Source organism: Hyla sarda, chromosome 11 (assembly GCF_029499605.1).
Source record: "Hyla sarda isolate aHylSar1 chromosome 11, aHylSar1.hap1, whole genome shotgun sequence".
NCBI lineage: Eukaryota > Metazoa > Chordata > Amphibia > Anura > Hylidae > Hyla > Hyla sarda.
In genome coordinates, this window is record NC_079199.1 from 16,089,341 (window position 1) to 16,107,071 (window position 17,731).

General features: G+C 44.4%; 1 protein-coding gene across 2 annotated transcripts in view; it reads right to left on the minus strand.

Annotated features, from left to right (window-relative positions):
* The window catches only part of TOGARAM1 (TOG array regulator of axonemal microtubules 1), a 47,213-nt gene continuing 29,482 nt past the window's right edge, over positions 1-17,731 (minus strand). For both annotated transcript variants that reach the window (XM_056545470.1, XM_056545468.1), the window contains exons 7-18: positions 13,410-13,568; positions 11,163-11,258; positions 10,630-10,784; positions 10,232-10,373; positions 8,650-8,736; positions 7,875-8,010; positions 6,701-6,806; positions 6,366-6,601; positions 6,094-6,252; positions 3,318-3,444; positions 2,161-2,276; positions 1-669 (exon numbers count right to left, since the gene is read on the minus strand). In XM_056545470.1, the coding sequence (XP_056401445.1) occupies positions 642-669; positions 2,161-2,276; positions 3,318-3,444; positions 6,094-6,252; positions 6,366-6,601; positions 6,701-6,806; positions 7,875-8,010; positions 8,650-8,736; positions 10,232-10,373; positions 10,630-10,784; positions 11,163-11,258; positions 13,410-13,568 (1,547 nt within the window). In that variant the 3' untranslated portion in view covers positions 1-641. The remainder of the gene's footprint in view (positions 670-2,160; positions 2,277-3,317; positions 3,445-6,093; positions 6,253-6,365; positions 6,602-6,700; positions 6,807-7,874; positions 8,011-8,649; positions 8,737-10,231; positions 10,374-10,629; positions 10,785-11,162; positions 11,259-13,409; positions 13,569-17,731) is intronic.

Consider the following 17,731-nt stretch of genomic DNA (forward strand, 5'->3'; position numbering starts at 1 on the left):
GTCATCAACTGCCGAGCCGAGAAGTTCGTGACGAATCGAATTTACTGTAAGTTCGCTCATCTCTAATAACATTATATTAAAGAATATCTGACATATAGATTTATATCTCTATTTCTATATCTGAATTTTAATTCCGGCATTACATGTAGAAGAGGAGGCAATGATTGGCAGGCTTCCTCCTTTGAAGAAAAAATGAATCCTAGATTTGACACGGTCACTGAGAACTAGAGAGATGAGGATCACACGTCCATATTGAACACATACGAAAAGGCACAATGAAGTTTTATGTCGTATGACAATTTCAGATTCGTTTTCCCCATTTCTAATAGAATTGATTTAGGTGAAGAAATATAATCCATGACCAAAAAGAAAACCCATACAATTCCCAAATCTGTACCTGTGCCAGCTGAGTGGCTCCTACACAAGAGAAGCGGCCTGACCTCACAACGACTAGTCACAATATCAAGTAGTAACAAGTAACATTACAAAGGGATTTAATACTCTTCTGGTTACTATCATAATAAAAGGTCCAGGTTATAGGCGTCACTGGTGAGGACAGATCCGCAGACGTCAGCAGGTGATGTCCCCTCACGTGTCACCTGAGCCACTTATCTGAACAATTCACTGATCGTCCCATTTCATTATGATTTTGTGTCTCTGTGCAACACACTGTACGGAAAGAGGAAAAGGAATATGAATTAATTGGATATATTCTGTATAAGTGACATCACATGATCGGGGCAGCCAATCGTAACAGCACACGTTACCCAGAATAGAGGAATATCACATTCCATTTATGCCATGCTGCCAGTACTAGTAGAACCAGTGTTAGGGTAGGATCACATGTAACAGATCGGCAGCGTATTTTACGCTGCGGATCCGTCTGGGACCCGACTCATTGTGTGCCTCCAGCTGTTGCCCCGTCCCCTGGCCTGCTCCCAGTGGCAATCCACCGCTCGGAGCAGCCACAAAGGGGCCTGAAATCTGCTGCACGCAAGCGCAGTGTACTCAGACATTGCGGCTGCGCTGTGCCACTACGAGCAGGCCAGGGGGTGGGGCTACAGCTGGAGGCACACTATAGATCAGGGCAACAGCTGAAGGGACACTATAGGTCGGGTTCACCAGCGGATCTGCAGCATAAAATTCGATGCAGATCTGTTACGTGTGACCCTACCCTTGCAGGAAGATACTAAGATTACAACTACAAATCACCTACCAACTTGATAGCTGATAAGTACCTGATTCGGTGTTTCCCAACCAGGGTGCCTCCAGCTGTTGCAAAACTACAACTCCCCTCATGCCCGAACAGCCTTCTGTCAGAAGTTTTTATCATAGGGGGATGGGGTGCTGAGACAGCCAGTGACTGCTTAAATGAGGGGGCACAAGCAGACAAGGTTGTGCCCATTTGTTTCTGCTCAGATAGCCTTTCTATAAATCATTACACCCCGCATATCACTCTATGAGCAGAAACAAATGGGCACACTACTCAACAGAGGGCTTCTGCCCCTTCGCATTAGCACCTAGAACCCGGCTGATCAAAACTTCTGTCATGTCAGAAGATTTTCAAAGTGACAGATACCCTTTAGGGTGATAAAAATAAAACCAAAAAGTGAACTACTTACTCAGTGCTGTTTACTACATTTGCATAATTAAAGGGGTATTCTGGTTTTATACATCTTATTCCCTATGCAAAGAAGATTGAAAAATATGTATGATCGCAGGGGTCTCCCGTAATCTCTGTGTCGGGCGCCACCTCTGAGATGGGGATGTAACTTCACGGTCATGACCCCTAGTGACATCACACCACACCCCTCCATTCATGTCTATGTCAACCCCCTCCCATAGACATAAATGGAGGGGTGGGGCATGACGTTACGTCCCCGTCTCAGAGGCAGCGCCCAGCACAGAATGCCGGGAGCTGCACAGAGATCGCGGGGGGGTCCCAAGCGGCGGGACCCCCTGCGATCATACATCTTATCCCCTATCCTTTGGATAGGGGATAAGATGTATAAAGCCGAAATACCCCTTTAACATGAATAAAATCGGGATAAGTGAGCAGTCAGCTGACCGTGCAGCAGCCAAGACTTGTTATGTGAGAAACTGTACGAGTTCGGTATTTCTCATTTTCCGATTTACGTGTAGAGAGAAGTCACCACGTACCTGTCGAGAGTATTGTGAGTGTTCTGCGAGACAGAGGAGGCTCTCAGGCTGCTGACACTGCCGTGGTAAGATCTCCTGCCTCGAGCCGATGGGGTATCCTGGATCTCCCCTACACCCTACATGTGGAGCAACAGAATGAAAGCAGATGGTGAATGCTAAGTAATTCAGTGGTCAATAGATTGTGATATTTACTTATTTTTAGAAAGATTTAGGTTATACTGCTGCCGTCCTGTACTGACACTTAGGTCAGTGACTAATTTAAAGGGGTTGGTCGACCATTAACCCTTCTTCTTTATCCACAGGATGGGAATGGAGTCTGGAAATGCCACACTTGGGACCCTGTAGAACAGTTTTTCCCAACCAGGGTGCCTCCAGCTGTTGCAAATCTACAACTCCCAGGATGCCCGGACAGCCAAAGGCTGTCCGGGCATGCTGGGAATTGTAGTTTTGCAACAGCTGGAGGCACCCTGGTTGGGAAACACTGCTGTAGAAGACGGCAGGGGGTCTGATTAGTCAGACACCCTGCGATCATTTGCTTATACCTTGTCCTGTCGATAGGGGATAAGTGGTAACAATCAATGTGTGGAAAGTAATAAAATAATAAATAAAATTATAAATTAAATTCCTTTGTCTTTTGTTATTCTCCATGTGGTTATTATTTTATGCTTTATAAAACAAACCAAAAAAAAAGTAAGAGGGTTTTCCAGACAAAAATTGATTGATTGCCTATGCTGAGTACTTTTATGGCTCCATATGCTAATTAGGCCTTTCACAGTACTCTCTGCTGACACCTCTGTCCGTATCAGGAACTGTCCAGTGCAGCATAGGTTTCCAATGGGGATTTTCTCCTACTCTGCACAGTTCTTGATATGGGCATCAGGTGTCAGCAGAGAGCACTGTGAACATGACAAAAAAAAAGAAATTCAAAAAGAAAATAAATTTCCTCAGTAGCATACAGCTGCTAAAAAGTACTGGAAGTGTAAAGATCTTTTAATAGAAGTAATTTACAAATCTGTTTAACTTTCTGGCAGTCAAAAAAAATGTTTTCCACTGGAGTACCCCTTTAAAGAGAGCATGACACATGGACTATCTATTTGGTGTTTAAATTCCCTGTACCCCTGCACAAGGTTTACAAGGAGAGAGTATTTATGTCTTACCTTGACTTGAATATGCTTTATTAAGTCTTTAATGTAAGGCAAATCCTTGGCCGGGATGTATTTTTCCAACAACTTGTCAAATTCTGGATGAGACATTAGATAGTGCAACATCTTTCTTCCAAAGTACCTGCAAACGAAAGCACTGTACATATTAATCCTGCTTCAGCACACGTCTTTGTCTTTCATTGCCTTTTCTGTGGAAGAAATCCAAATTTAAACTGATTTCTGATACAGATTGGCCATATATTTATGGAGTATGTTGTAGATGTACCTTAAGGGTACGTTCCCACACGGCGTATTTTGCTGCGTATTTGGTGCTGCGTATTTTCCTACCCATTGACTTCAACAGAGATAATAAAATACGCAGCAGCAAATACGCTGTGTGGGAATGTACCCTTAATGTCAGAGTTAGTAACACCCCCTTTCAGGCTAAATTCACACCTATCCAGCTCTAAATTTTGTAGACACACTGTGGTATACATTGGCATTGTGATTTAGAGCTGGATAGGTGAGATCTTAGCTTAAAGGGGTACTCTGCCCCTAGACATCTTATCACCCAGACATCCGATGCATGGAGCGAACTTCGCTCCGTGGCAGATGACTGACAATGTGGGGGCGGAGACTTGTGATGTCACGGCCATGCTAATGATTTCACAACCACACCCCCTCGATGCAAGTCTATGGGAGGGGGCGTGACTGCCGTCACGCCCCCTCCCATAGACTTGCATTGAGGGGGCGTGGCCGTGACGTCACGAGCCTCCGGCGCTGCACCCGACGCTCTAAACGAACGCCAGTTGCAGCAGGAAGATCACGGCAGGACCCCCGCAATCAGGCATCTTATCCCCTATCCTTTGGATAGGGGATAACATGTCTAGGGGCAGAGTACCCCTTTAAGCATCAAAACATGTCAGCAAAATATACAGGCACAAGATATGTGCTGAAAACTATTAGGGGAGAATTATCAAAACCTGTGCAGAGAAAAACATAACCAGTAGCCCATAGCAACCAATCAGATTGCTTCTATTTTACAGAGGGCATTTTAAAAATGAAAGAAGCGATCTGATCACAGACAAACTGCTGGAACCCCCCTCCCCCAGCAATCTCCTGTATGGGGCCCTGTCTACTAACCTGTCCTCCCAGCTTCAGTCCCAACCTTCCTAAACAGGCACAGGCTTGCTCAGCCAATCACCATCCGCAGCGATGTCCTGCCACAGCTGATGATTGGCTGAACAGGTCGTTATTTGTGCTCTTTCAGGAATGTTGGGTCCAGAGCACACAAAGAACGGTAAAGTAGACGGAGCCCTGTAAAGGAGATCGCTGGGGGGTTTCTGTGCAATCAGACACTTATCAAACATGTGGATGGGGGATAAGTTTTAGAATTTTGATCAGTCAGGGCCTGAGTGTTCAGACCCTGACCGATCACTAGAATGAGCCGGTAGAGAAGTGTGCAGCTTAGCACTTCTCACCCCTATCAAGGCAATCCCAAAGACTTACAGTCTAGGTCATGTGACACCGTGCCAGGAGAGAGAACACTTAGCACACTCTTCTCCAGGCCTGTTTAAGCAATTAGTCGAGGTCTGAACACTAAGATCCCGACCAATCAAAATTTTAACATGTCAAATTTTATTTTAAAAGCGACAGTGGCCATTTAAAGTGTACCAATTGTAATATTTTTAGGATAAACCAATAGTACATGTGGGGACATAACGTGTGTGATCTATGTTAGGAGTACTGCAGCCAATTAACACTTACCCATAGATCCATAGATCTAAATAGAAGAGGCATGTCTGTTAACCCTTTAGTGGGGTCAACGACACGAGCATTAGCCGCGCAGAGCCATGGCAATGCTGGAACCCGTACGGGAGATCACGGGGGTCCCAGTAGTTGGACCCCCAGGAATCAGACACTAATCCCCTATCCAGCGGATAGGGGATAAGTGTTCTATAGCTGCAGTACTCCTTTAAGCAATAGTAAGCTAGAGAGCGCTCCATGGTGTTGTAACGTTTGCCACCTTACTTGCCTTTATGTATTTCACTTACCCCATTTAGTTTCACTCCACCAAGTGTAACCATGGAAAAAGCATATGACAGAGGTGCCTGTAGCCGCTTCACGTCTAATGAATGACCACAATGTAGATACTTCCTCCAAACCTGCGACGGGGGTAAGAGGGCGCTGGACACACAGCAAAAGGAAAGGGATACGTTTATTCACCCATGATGCAACGTGTTTGACAGTAAGACTGCTTCAGGCAGGATCAGGACGCCAGATGGCGCAGTCTTACTGTCAAACGCGTTGCATCATGGGTGAATAAACTTATCCCTTTCCTTTTGCTGTGTATCCAGCGCCCTTTTACATCGTGGTTTAAGCAATAGTGACATCTTCACCTTTGAGCAGATTAAATACTCGCAAAAAACACAAACATTTTTTTTCATCTATACTAGGGCCCAAAGTCCCAGCCCAAGCACAGGTCCAGTGTGATGACAACAGTCGGTCCCTTGGTCCAGCCAGGACTTGCGGCCATAATAAGGATGCATAAATGCATCTGTATAACACTACTGTGAACCCAGCCAGAACTTGCAGCAAACTTGGAGCATAAATTAAATTTGTGCCACAAAAAAGCCCTGTAAATCTGAATGGATTTGTTTCTGCAGCAAGTTGTGTGATTCCAGGCTAAAGTTATGCACAGTGTCCATTTTGCAACAGCTGGAGGCACACTGGTTGGTAAACCGCTGCTTTTACACTTCCCAAGTGCAAAGAAATGTAGGAGACTACTCACCTGGTCTCCTGTGAGCCATCCTGAGCAAACTTTGCGATAGCAGGTAGAGCCCTATCTGTGATGTCCTTTACTCCAGACAGAATCCGGCCTGGTCCCATTCTCTCTACCAGATCACACATATGCTGCGCTGTGCATTTTTTGACTGCAGTGTTCAAGTGGCTACATTGTTAAAAAAGAAAAAAAAAAGTATTTATGAAAGCAAAAAAAATTTTTTTTAATTAAAAATATATTATTTATTTATCCAAGTAAAAACTCTAGTGATATTCTATTACCTAAGACCTCCATTTATGAGGGCAGTGAGGGCTCGGACCGGCGTCACATTTTGGACCATAGCATCGAGAGCCTTGTCCACGTCCTCCCGTAAGAAAATATTTGATTCTCCGGCCTTGTGCAGAAGTACGCGGGCACAGTTGTCCAGCTCGTGGTCCATGTTCTTCTTAAGATATGTAAACATGTCCCCTAAACAGCCGATCGCCGCCCGGGAAACAGTAGAACGCAAATTCTTCACCTAAAGACGAAATAGCAATGTAAGGTACAGAACAAAGTTGTGACAACCGGCACAATGAAGCGGAGTTCTGCTACAATGAGAATATTCTATACATCTCACCTCTTGTGTCACTGCAATCTTAATGTCATGAAGTTTTTCAAGAACAACATCTGAATGGAAGACGGTAAGTGATCGCATCAAGTTCAGGCCCTCGATCTTCTTCTCCCTGTAAATTCAGTTCACAGTCTGAGAATGTGCAGGAGGTCTAAAAGGGGTACTACACTGGCCAGCGCTCAGAAGAAAATGTTCTGAAAGCTTTTTTCGAGTGGCGGGGTCAGCCACACCCCTCGTGACATCACAACCAAGCCCCCTCAATGCAAGTCTATGGGAGGGGGCGTGACTGCAGTAACACCCCCTCCCATTGACTTGCATTGAGGGGGCGTGACCATGACATCACGAGGGCGTGGCCAACCCCGCAGTGCAAAAACAGTGTTGGGAAAATTTACTTCTGGACGCTGGCCAGTGGAGTGCCCCTTTAATGCAATAGACCCCTATATGCTGATTTCTTGCCTCCATTTTTTTATACAGACTATAATATATGGTATAGTCATTAAACAGATTTACCAAAGCAAAAGCACCAGGACTATTGTGTGATTTAAAGAGTAGCTCCCACCATCCTGCCTATTGCCCATCTATCCCTAACCCCCTCCCTGCCTTTAGATTATTTTTTTTACTATATTAAAAATGGCTTTTTGTCTGCCTGGTAGTGTTCTCACTTACCAGGCAGACTTCCCCAGCAGGTGCGATGTCACTGATGCCTGCTGGGGCCGACACTTCTGCCCCACTACAACTCCCAGCTTGCCCTGACATCTATTGGCTGTCAGGGCATGCTGGGAGTGGAGTGGAGAAACAACTGGAGGCACCCTGTGGAGAAAACAGTATGTGTGTTACGGCTGCCGCACATCCCGCTCTCCCGAACCCCGCCGTGCAACCCGCTATCCCCCCCCCCCCCCCCTCCAAAAATAAAAAGACAAAAGTGCAGAGTTTTTACTCAGCTGGGGTGTGGTTTTACACACTGGGGTGTGGTTGATACAACATTTTTGTTGTTATAACAAAAATATATCCCTGTGCCTCTCTATAATTAGGCGCAGGGATCGCAGTGACTGGAATGGGTAAAAACACAAGTTTTTATAATAATAACGTAAATGGATATGATAAATATAGTGGAACGGTAAAGAATTTAATGATCTTGTACAGTATAATAAACATAAAAACACATTACATTAGTTCTTACCAGTCATCATCAGACAACAACTTGAACACTTCAATGATTGACAAGTCTGGTCTGGGAACTTCTCTGGGCACCGATGGGTCAATGACATCCGAGCTACGACTGACAGAAGATCGATCTCGGTGAGGACTCCGTTGTGCTGCAGACATCACAGACGTGTTAAAAAGGAATCCTTCAGATATAATTCACATTACAAACTACTGACACTGCTTAATGTTGTTAGGACAAGGAGACACATGGGACCATTAGTATATCCGTCTTGGCTTCCGTAGAAAAATGGTTTTAATTTCTTGTGCCAAGTGTCAAAGAGGTGTTCCCAAGCCTGGAACATCTCCTCCCTCCACTCCAAGATTTGGAGGCTAAGCCCTGACTGTAAATGAAGCAGGAACAAGGGACAAGATGGGAAGCGAGGAGGCGCTCCAGCCCTTAGCACTTCAGGGGCTTGGAAACACCTCTTTGAGAATAAAAGCATTTTTCTACATTATGAAAGCACATATGAATCCTTGTCCTGACAAAATCTAACAGTGTCAGCAATTTGGAACATCAATTACAGCTGATCGCCTTTAAAGGGGTACTCCGTCCCTAGACATCTTATCCCCTTATCCTTTGGATCGCGGGGGTCCAGCGGGGATATAGCAGCGGACGGTTTTTACATTCCTCCGCCAGATCCGGCTGTGAATGCACCCTTATCTGATCCTAAAGTGCTCAGAGTGGTTGTCACGTCCCCACCAAGGCCGCACACCCTATGATCCGAGAGCATTTCTGAAAAAAGCTTTACCTGAGGATTTCTTCAAGCTGGATGTTCTTTTTAAGGCTGGAGGACTAATCTCTATGTTGTCCGGACAGTCTGACCGTGGCCTCCAAGCTAGAAGATTTAGAAAACAAGAGAGAAATGTAAAAACTTTTATAAAGCAAACTCTTCCTGTGAACTGACTAAAGGGGTACTCTCTGTATGCTCTTATACACTCTATTAGGACAGGTTGAGCCATGAATGTAACCTATAAAGGAAATCTGAGAGCTACAACTGCAGCAGTAACAAAACCTGATCCTACAATTGAGACCAACCCCCCCCCCCCCCTTTTTCTACAACCAGGAACATAAAGGCAGCTAAAATTGGGTGTTTCCCGTAAATTGGGAACGTTTGGGCACCATTTCAAAAAAATATAAAGAAAAAACACCAAAGCAATCGCTGGGAAAAAGATAAGCCAAAGATGGAATGCTGGGAGATTTCAGCTTTTTGGGCATGCTGGAAGTTGTAATTTTGCAACAGCTGGAGACACCCTGGTTGCTCAAGCTGTTGCAAAACTACAACTCCTAGCATGATGGGAGTTGTAGTTTTGCAACAGCTGGGGACACCCTGGTTAGGAAACACAGAGTTGGGGTCTTAATCCTTAGTGTGCGGTAACACTCTTCCTTCCCCGGCTTGAATTGATCTCTGTCATACGTCCCAATTATAAGTCTATGGGGCCACAGGACAGAGATCACTGCCAACCGGGTAGTATAGTGCGCAACCGCATTCTTCTCCCCACTCGTTCTCTTGATCGGTGGTGGTGGGGGGGGGGGGGGGGGGGGTCTCAGCTCTGACATCTCAAACTTTTTTTTATAAATGACAGATACACTTTAAGTCTGCAAAAATATGAATGTAGCTCTGAAGTACAGGGGAATATATCTCTATCTCTCTCTCTCTATATATTCGCCTGTACGTCAAAGCTACATTCATATTTTTTGTAATAAAAAGATATTATATATATAAACACAATAAACTGGTAGGTCACAGGGCCCTTATGAACCTAACCAGATAAAACATACACAATAAAATCATCTGAATTATATAAAGCAACAACGTGCCACCAAGACGATCGGGCTGATGCCAGGCATTAACCCCTTGAGAATACTGAAATCAATAGTAATTATCAACACTGCCATTCACAATGGAGCCATTGTTGCATGAGTTTGCAAAAATGCCGTTTGAAACCGGCCTAGCACAGGCAGTACTCCATTTTCTGTATAGATTAAAGAGGTACTCCGCAGCTCAGCGATTCGAACAAACTGTTCCAAACGCTGGAGTCGGGGAGCTCGTGATGCCATAGCCCCGCCCCCTCATGATATAAACCCCACCCCCTCAATGCAAGTCTATAGACTTGCATTGAGGAGACGGGGCGTGACGTCATTGGGGGGTAAATGGAGGGGGGGCTATGACGTCACGAGCTCCCGACGCCAGCTTCAGCGTTCGGAACAGTTTGTTCCAAACACTGAGCAGCGGAGTACCCCTTTAATTCTATATGGAAAAAAAAAAAAAAAAAAAAGGAATCAGGCTTTACATTCCATATGAAATATTCACAAGAAATAAACTAACTCACATTCTTTGGCCGCAGGGCCTGGGTCAGTCTGGGATAGCCTCTCTCTTCTGACGGGATCCTTGACATCCACCAGTTCTTTCAGGCTATGCTCTCGCTTCTGCCTCATCTTGTCCCGAGCAGATTTGGACATGGTGACTTTACCCTACGCGGTATAAGTAATATACATCTCTTTAGGACAAGAACTAAAAGTTGTGAAAATACAATGGGGGAGATCAAAACCTGAACAGAAGAAAGTTGCTGAGTTTCCCATAGCAACCAATCAGATCCCTTCTTTCATTCTTAACAAGGACTCCGCAAAATGAAAGAAGCAATCTGATTGGTTGCTATGGGCAACTGGGCAACTTTTCCTCTGGACGAAAATATAAATGTGATGGCAAATTGAAGAACCGAGGTCTTACATCAATCTCGGCGGTGGGGTTGTTCTGCTGGACGGCTCGGCCATAGACTCCTGTAGGCGGCTGATAGTTCTGCTTTACTGGACTGGAATCCTCTTGGACAGAGAAGGAAGACTGACTGTGTGACTGGAGGGTCGGAGAAGGAGTTTCAAAGACCCCTAAAAGAAAGGGTTTAAACAATATTATCAGGATGCATAGCAGTGGTGCATACAGAAGGAAAGGGGGTCATGGCAAAGATCAAACACCATTATGGTGCAGGGGTTTGTCACCACCAGGGAGTGTTTAAAAGGTCCCATCAGCTTTGACAGCGTCGATCTAAAGGGTTAATTAATAGCGGGCTGTGGCGATCGCCGCATGTTGGCTATTAATGCCGGCCCTCAGCTACAAGAATCAGCTCGGGGCCAGCCAGTATGGCGTGGGCTCGAGTTGGGAGACCGCGCCATACACCATTAATGGCGCAAGGACATTTTTTTTTTTCTTCTTCTAAAATTCAATGGTTGGCCTTATGTATGGACACCACATCTCCGTGCACTCACCTTTTCCAATGACTGCTACAGAATCCTCCGACAGGGGACCGGTCATGTCATAGTCCGTGTTATGTTGCTGGAAATTAGAAGCTGATGAGGTGATTCCTGCACATATAAAAATACAGAGATTTCAAATTACCAGGAATATTTCGAGGACACTATGGGGGAGATTTATCAAAATCTGTAGAGAGGAAACGTTGCCCAGTTTCCCACAGCAACCAATCAGATCGCTTCTTTCATTTTTGAAAAGGCCTAAGAAAAATGAAAGAAGCGATCTGATTGGTTGCTATGGGCAACTCAGCAACATTTCCTCTGGACAGGTTTTGATAAATCTCCCCCAAGGCATATGAATTCTGGGGAGACAGTCGAATATTCTTAATACTGGGATAGACCAGCAATATTAGACTGGTATACAACTCTTACCCCTCTCGCCCAGCTGCTAAAAGAGCTGCTTCCCCTCCATTACCCATCATGCACAGCTATGTATTCTAAGTAGCAGTGGTCCCTGAAATGACAGCCCATCCTATTCACCTGAATGGGACTGAGATGATCTGAGCTGTAACGCCAGGCACAGCCATTACCAAAAGAACAGCATTGAGCATAGCACTGATGGAAATGTTACAAAGAAAAAGAAATGGAGATCACACTCACCCTGGTAGATCTTCATGAAGCTCTTTTATTCAGCAACGTGTCTTGTACACGAGAAGACCCAATTTTAACAGCAGCATCCCCAAAAGTGCAACGTGCAGAGATGCAGAGCAGCAAACAGCAGGGACGTCTCACCTGGACGACAGCGGCCGTTTCACACCTGTCGGCGCTTCATCAGGCCTCCAGGCGTGAAACGGCCGCAGTAGTACAGGCGAGACGTCCCTGCTGTTTGCTGCTCTACACATTGCACTTTGGGGATGCTGCTGTTAAAATTGGATTGTTTTCTGATGCACTGTACATACTGAGCCGCAGCACCAGGTTCTTTCCATCCCCCACATTGTATCCTTCCTCTCAGGTGTTGGTCAGTATCTGCTAGTGCGGTGCCGAGTGCAGGACTCTATTTGCAAGGACTTACTGATGGAAGTGTGGTGCTTCACATAGTGGGAGTGCTGAGACCCCCCCATAAACTAATATTTACAGCCTTTACCAAGGATTGGTCATCAAGTGGAAACCTGTTTTAAACGGGTCATTATACAAAGCGGGTGTTGGTGGAGACAACAACTAAAAGTGTCAAAGGGAATCTGTCCACTCTATTTGTTACCAAGAGTTGCAGACACCATTGAATAGCTGTTAGGGTAGAAAAGCAAACTATACCTTTCTTGGAGCCAAGTGTCAAAGAGGCGGGGCCAAGCTGGTCAAGTGCAACAGCACGGCACGCCTCCTCGTTTGACACACAGGGCTTGTCTTACAATCAGAGAGGAGCTGGGAGGAGATGTGTCAGGTTGTGGCACTTAAAGAAAAACGGTCAGCTTGCTCGCCCCGCACTATCCAGCGGTACTGGCTGGTAGTGCAGGGGACGCTGATCAGTTTGACTGGCATAAGCCAGTACCACTGGTTAGTGCGGGGTGAGCAAGCTGACAGTTTTCCTTTAAAAGGGGTATTCCAATAGAAAACTATATTTATTTATTTAACTTTCTGTCACCAGTTTATTTGAAGAAAAATAAACAGATTTGTAAATTACTTCTATTAAAAAAAAATCTTAATCCTACCAGTGCTTATCAGCTGCTGAAGTTGAGTTGTTCTTTTCTGTCTGACAACAGTGGACAGTTCCTGAGACACAGAGGTGTCAGCAGAGAGCACTGTTGTCAGACAGAAAAGAATAACTCAACTTCAGCAGCTGATAAGCACTGGTAGGATTAAGATTTTTTTTTATAGAAGTCATTTTCATATCTGTTTAACTTTCTGGCACCAGTTGATTTAAAACCATTTGTTTGTAAAAATGTTAAAAAAGAGACTAAAGAGAATATTGCACCAGGCTCCTAAGATCCATTGCCCCATCCTCCCTCAACCATCATATGTTATAGAAGTTCTCATATGGCAGAAAGGAATATGGGCCCCTCAGGCACCAGGAATAGCAGCCACAAGCTCCTTATAGCAGTGGTCTCAAACTGTGGCCCTACGGATGTTGCAAAACTTCAACTCCCAGCATGACTGGACATCAATTGGCTGTCCGCGCATGCTAGGAGTTGAAGTTTTGCAACATCCCGAGGGCCACAGTTTGAGACCACTGCCTTACAGCGACACACCACTGGTTTTGTATACACCTACCTTTTATAGGTTTCGTTGCCCTTTGCACGTCTTTAGGCTGATGTCTTGTAAAGGCCGGGGAAATCTCCTTAGAAAGATTCTCCTCCGCATCTACAGTGCCATTCCTGTAGTTCATTCGCTGTCCAATCACGGTCACCGGTTTATCACTGGCAGAGGTTCCTATTTGGGGGGGGGGGGGGGGGGGGTAGAGGGATAACGTCAGAAAACAATACAGTATGTGAATAAGACTAGATCGCTACTAACAGGTTAAATGGGCACTGTCAATAAAACTAAATGTTGCTATTGCGCTATGGTAAATAAATAAAAATCTTTCTAATGTATTTAATAAAAAAAAATAATAATAATAATGACATTTTCTATGTTTTGTGTTTAAAAAAAAAAACTGCCACTACGTGTCTCCCTACTTGTCCAGAGTACACTTCCCCCATCTCGTTCACAGATTTTGGACTCCTGCTGTCCTGGCAGAAGTCCAAAATCAGGAAATGCAGTCTGGAGTGCTGTGGGGGGGGGGGTGCAGCCTTAGCCAATCATAGCTCATCTCACACTGAACTGCTCTGGGCTTTGTGTAGCAGAGTGAGGGAGGAAGTTGTCCCCTGTATGCTTCAGATGATGTCACACCTTCTGGGGAACGCCCCTTCCCAGTCTGTGAATCTGATTGAGACTGAGCAGAAAATACAGAGCAATATCAAGGTAGAAAACTAAAAAATATTAACAATAAAAGCAGGGGGTGGTTTATCATGATGGGGGCAGTGACCTGGGAGGATTAGAACATTTAACAAGATCATGAGAGGTACTCTTTAACAATCCTAATATTTGCAGGAGGATGGCAGAGGATCAGGAGGAGCTCACAGGACCAGTTCTCTCCACATTCTTCATGTTGTGTAGTACAGACCAGACAAAGACGACACGTCACCAATCCTGTATATTACAGTGTTTTGTTCTGTCAACTACTAACATGCAGCCCATTGAGAACCAAGGTGCTATAGAGAGGATTTACACAGGAGCCATGGACTGTATACAGAAAGGTGATGGGAGGAATGTGCAATACACAATATATTCTTAAATCAGCATTGTCCTACCCAAATGTAACTATATGCACACGACATCACAGACCATGGATACGGGCTGTACCACACACACACACACACAAGTTAAGAATGCCTTTCTTCTGACAACCTATACATTAGCCTCTCTGCCTGTCAATGGAAAAACTACAAACAAAATAATTTTATGTCTTCCCCTGAATGTAATGTAGTCTGTGCCTTAAATACCATGACATATTCTTGACACACACATTATTATATATACACACACACACACACATACATACACACACACACACGGCTCAAAAAAATAAAGGGAACACTAAGATAACACATCCTAGATCTGAATGAATGAACTAATCGTATGAAATACTTTCCTGGGCTGACAACAAAATCACACAAAAATTATCAATGGAAATCAAATGTATCAACCCATGGAGGTCTGGATATGGAGTCACACTCAAAATCACAGTGGAAAACCGCACTACAGGCTGATCCAACTTTATGTAATGTCCTTAAAACAAGTCACAATGAGGCTCAGTAGTGTGTGTGGCCTCCACGTGCCCGTATGACCTCCCTACAACGCCTGGGCATGATCCTGATGAGGTGGAGGATGGTCTCCTGAGGGATGTCCTCCCAGACCTGGACTAAAGCATCCACCAACTCCTGGACAGTCTGTGGTGGATGGAGCGAGACGTCCCAGATGTGCTCAATCGGATTCAGGGGAACGGGCAGCCAGTCCATAGCATCAATGTCTTCCTCTAGTAGGAACTGCTGACACACTCCAGCCACATGAGGTCTAGCATTGTCTTGTATTAGGAGGAACCCAGGGCCAACCGCACCAGCATATGGTCTCACAAGGGGTCTGAGGATCTTATCTCGGTACCTAATGGCAGTCAGGCTACCTCTGGCAAGCACATGGAGGGCTGTGCGACCCCCCCCCCCCCCAAAGAAATGCCACCCCACACCATTACTGACCCACCGCCAAACCGGTCATGCTAGAGGATGTTGCAGGAAGCAGAATTTTCTGCATGGCGTCTCCAGACACCAATCTTGCCAATCTTTGTGTTCTCTGGCAAATGCCCAAATGTCCTGCACGGTGTTGGGCTGTAAGCACAACCATCACCTGTGGACGTCGGGCCCTCATGCCACCCTCATGGAGTCTGTTTCTGACCGTTTGAGTGGACACATGCACATTTGTGGCCTGCTGGAGGACATTTTGCAGGGCTCTGGCAGTGCTCCTCCTGCTCTTCCTTGTACAAAGGTGGAGGTAGCGGTCCTTCTGCTGGGTTGTTGCCCTCCTACGGCCTCCTCCACGTCTCCTGATGTACTGGCCTTTCTCCTGGTAGCGCCTCCATGCTCTGGACACTACGCTGACAGACACGGCAAACCTTCTTGCCACAGCTCGCATTGATGTGCCATCCTGGATGAGCTGCACTACCTGAGCCACTTGTGTGGGTTGTAGACTCCGTCTCATTCTACCACTAGAGTGAAAGCACTGCCAGCATTCAAAAGTGACCAAAACATCAGCCAGGAAGCATAGGAACTGAGAAGTGGTCTGTGGTCACCACCTGCAGAACCACTCCTTTTATTGGGGGTGTCTTGCTAATTGCCTATAATTTCCACATGTTGTCTGTCCCATTTGCACAACAGCATGTGAAATTGATTGTCAATCAGTGTTCTTCCCGAGTGGACAGTGGGATTTCACAGAAGTGTCATTGACTTGGAGTTACATGGTGTTGTTTAAGTGTTTACACCCCACATAAGAGATCTTTAGGTCTCCCAAAGAATGAATACAGATAAATAAAATTTCCGGGAACCTTTTAAAACTTCACTTTTAATATAATCACTTTCAGTATGTCCTTTTTTGTTAAAAATAGTAAGTATAAAAAAATATATATTGTATAGTCACACTGACCGCCACCAGTGCTCTTCAGCGCCACACTTCTCCGTGATTTGCGCTCAATTCCACTGTATCACTTGACTGTTATTGCACAGATAACACAGCAGTATTCGATTTACTACAGATTATTGCACATATGTCCCTACTTTGTATTGTTCCTGCTTATATGGAAATACAAAAATAAAAAAATATCTCAAAGTCCAGGTGCGCCATTCAATTCCATCACCCGGACTCAACAATACTTGTGCCAAAGGATCAACATTGAAAGTTCCTTATATCCACTTCTATTTTGTATTGGGGCATCTAGTGTATAGTTCACACGGATTACAATGGAAATTCCCCAATTGCAATTTCAACATCAAATAGAACGTTTTAATATTTCAGGGCAACTTCAATTATTGTGCGTTATTGATGGAAGCAAATAGCGCACCTGGATATGGAGATTTATTTGCTATTTTTGTATTTCCATAGAAGCAGGAACAATACAAAGTAGGGACATATGTGCAATAGTCTGTAGTAAATCGAATACTGCTGTGTTATCTGTGCAACAACAGTCAAGTGATACAGTGGAATTGAGCGCAAATCAAGGAGAAGTGTGGCGCTGAAGAGCACTGGTGGCGGTCAGAGTGTGAATATACAATATATATTTTTTGATACTTTCTATTTTTAACAAAAAGGACATACCGAAAGTGTATATATTAAAAGTGATGCTTTAAAAAGGTGTGTGTGTGTGTGTGTGTATATATGTATATGTATATGTATATGTATATATGTATATATGTATATATGTATATATATATATATATATATATATATATATATATATATATATATATATATATATATATATATATATACACATACATATATACACATATATATACATATATATATATATATATATATATATATATATATATACACACACACACACATTATATGTTTATATATACACACAGACATATATACATACACACAAATATTTATTTATATAATTTTTTTATTTACTATTATACTATTTAATTTTAAATCTTTGGATAACTTAGCAGGTACTTCCCTTCTAAACCATACCTAATCCTTTAACATATTTAATTAATAAATATATAAACTTCTCACATGTCCTAGAGCAGTGTCCAAACAGTGTGCCTCCAGCTGTTGCAAAACTACAACTCCCAGCATGCCCGGACAGCCATTGGCTGTCCGGGCATGCTGGGAGTTTTAGTTTTGCAACAGCTGGAGGCACACTGGAAGCCACTGTCCTAAAGACATGTCAAAAGTTAAAGGGGTTCAGACCGCAACAGATCACAAGAACAAGCAAAGAGAGAAGCACACTGTCAGGCGCTTCTCTCCTCGCTCGGTGTCTATGAGACCAGGGC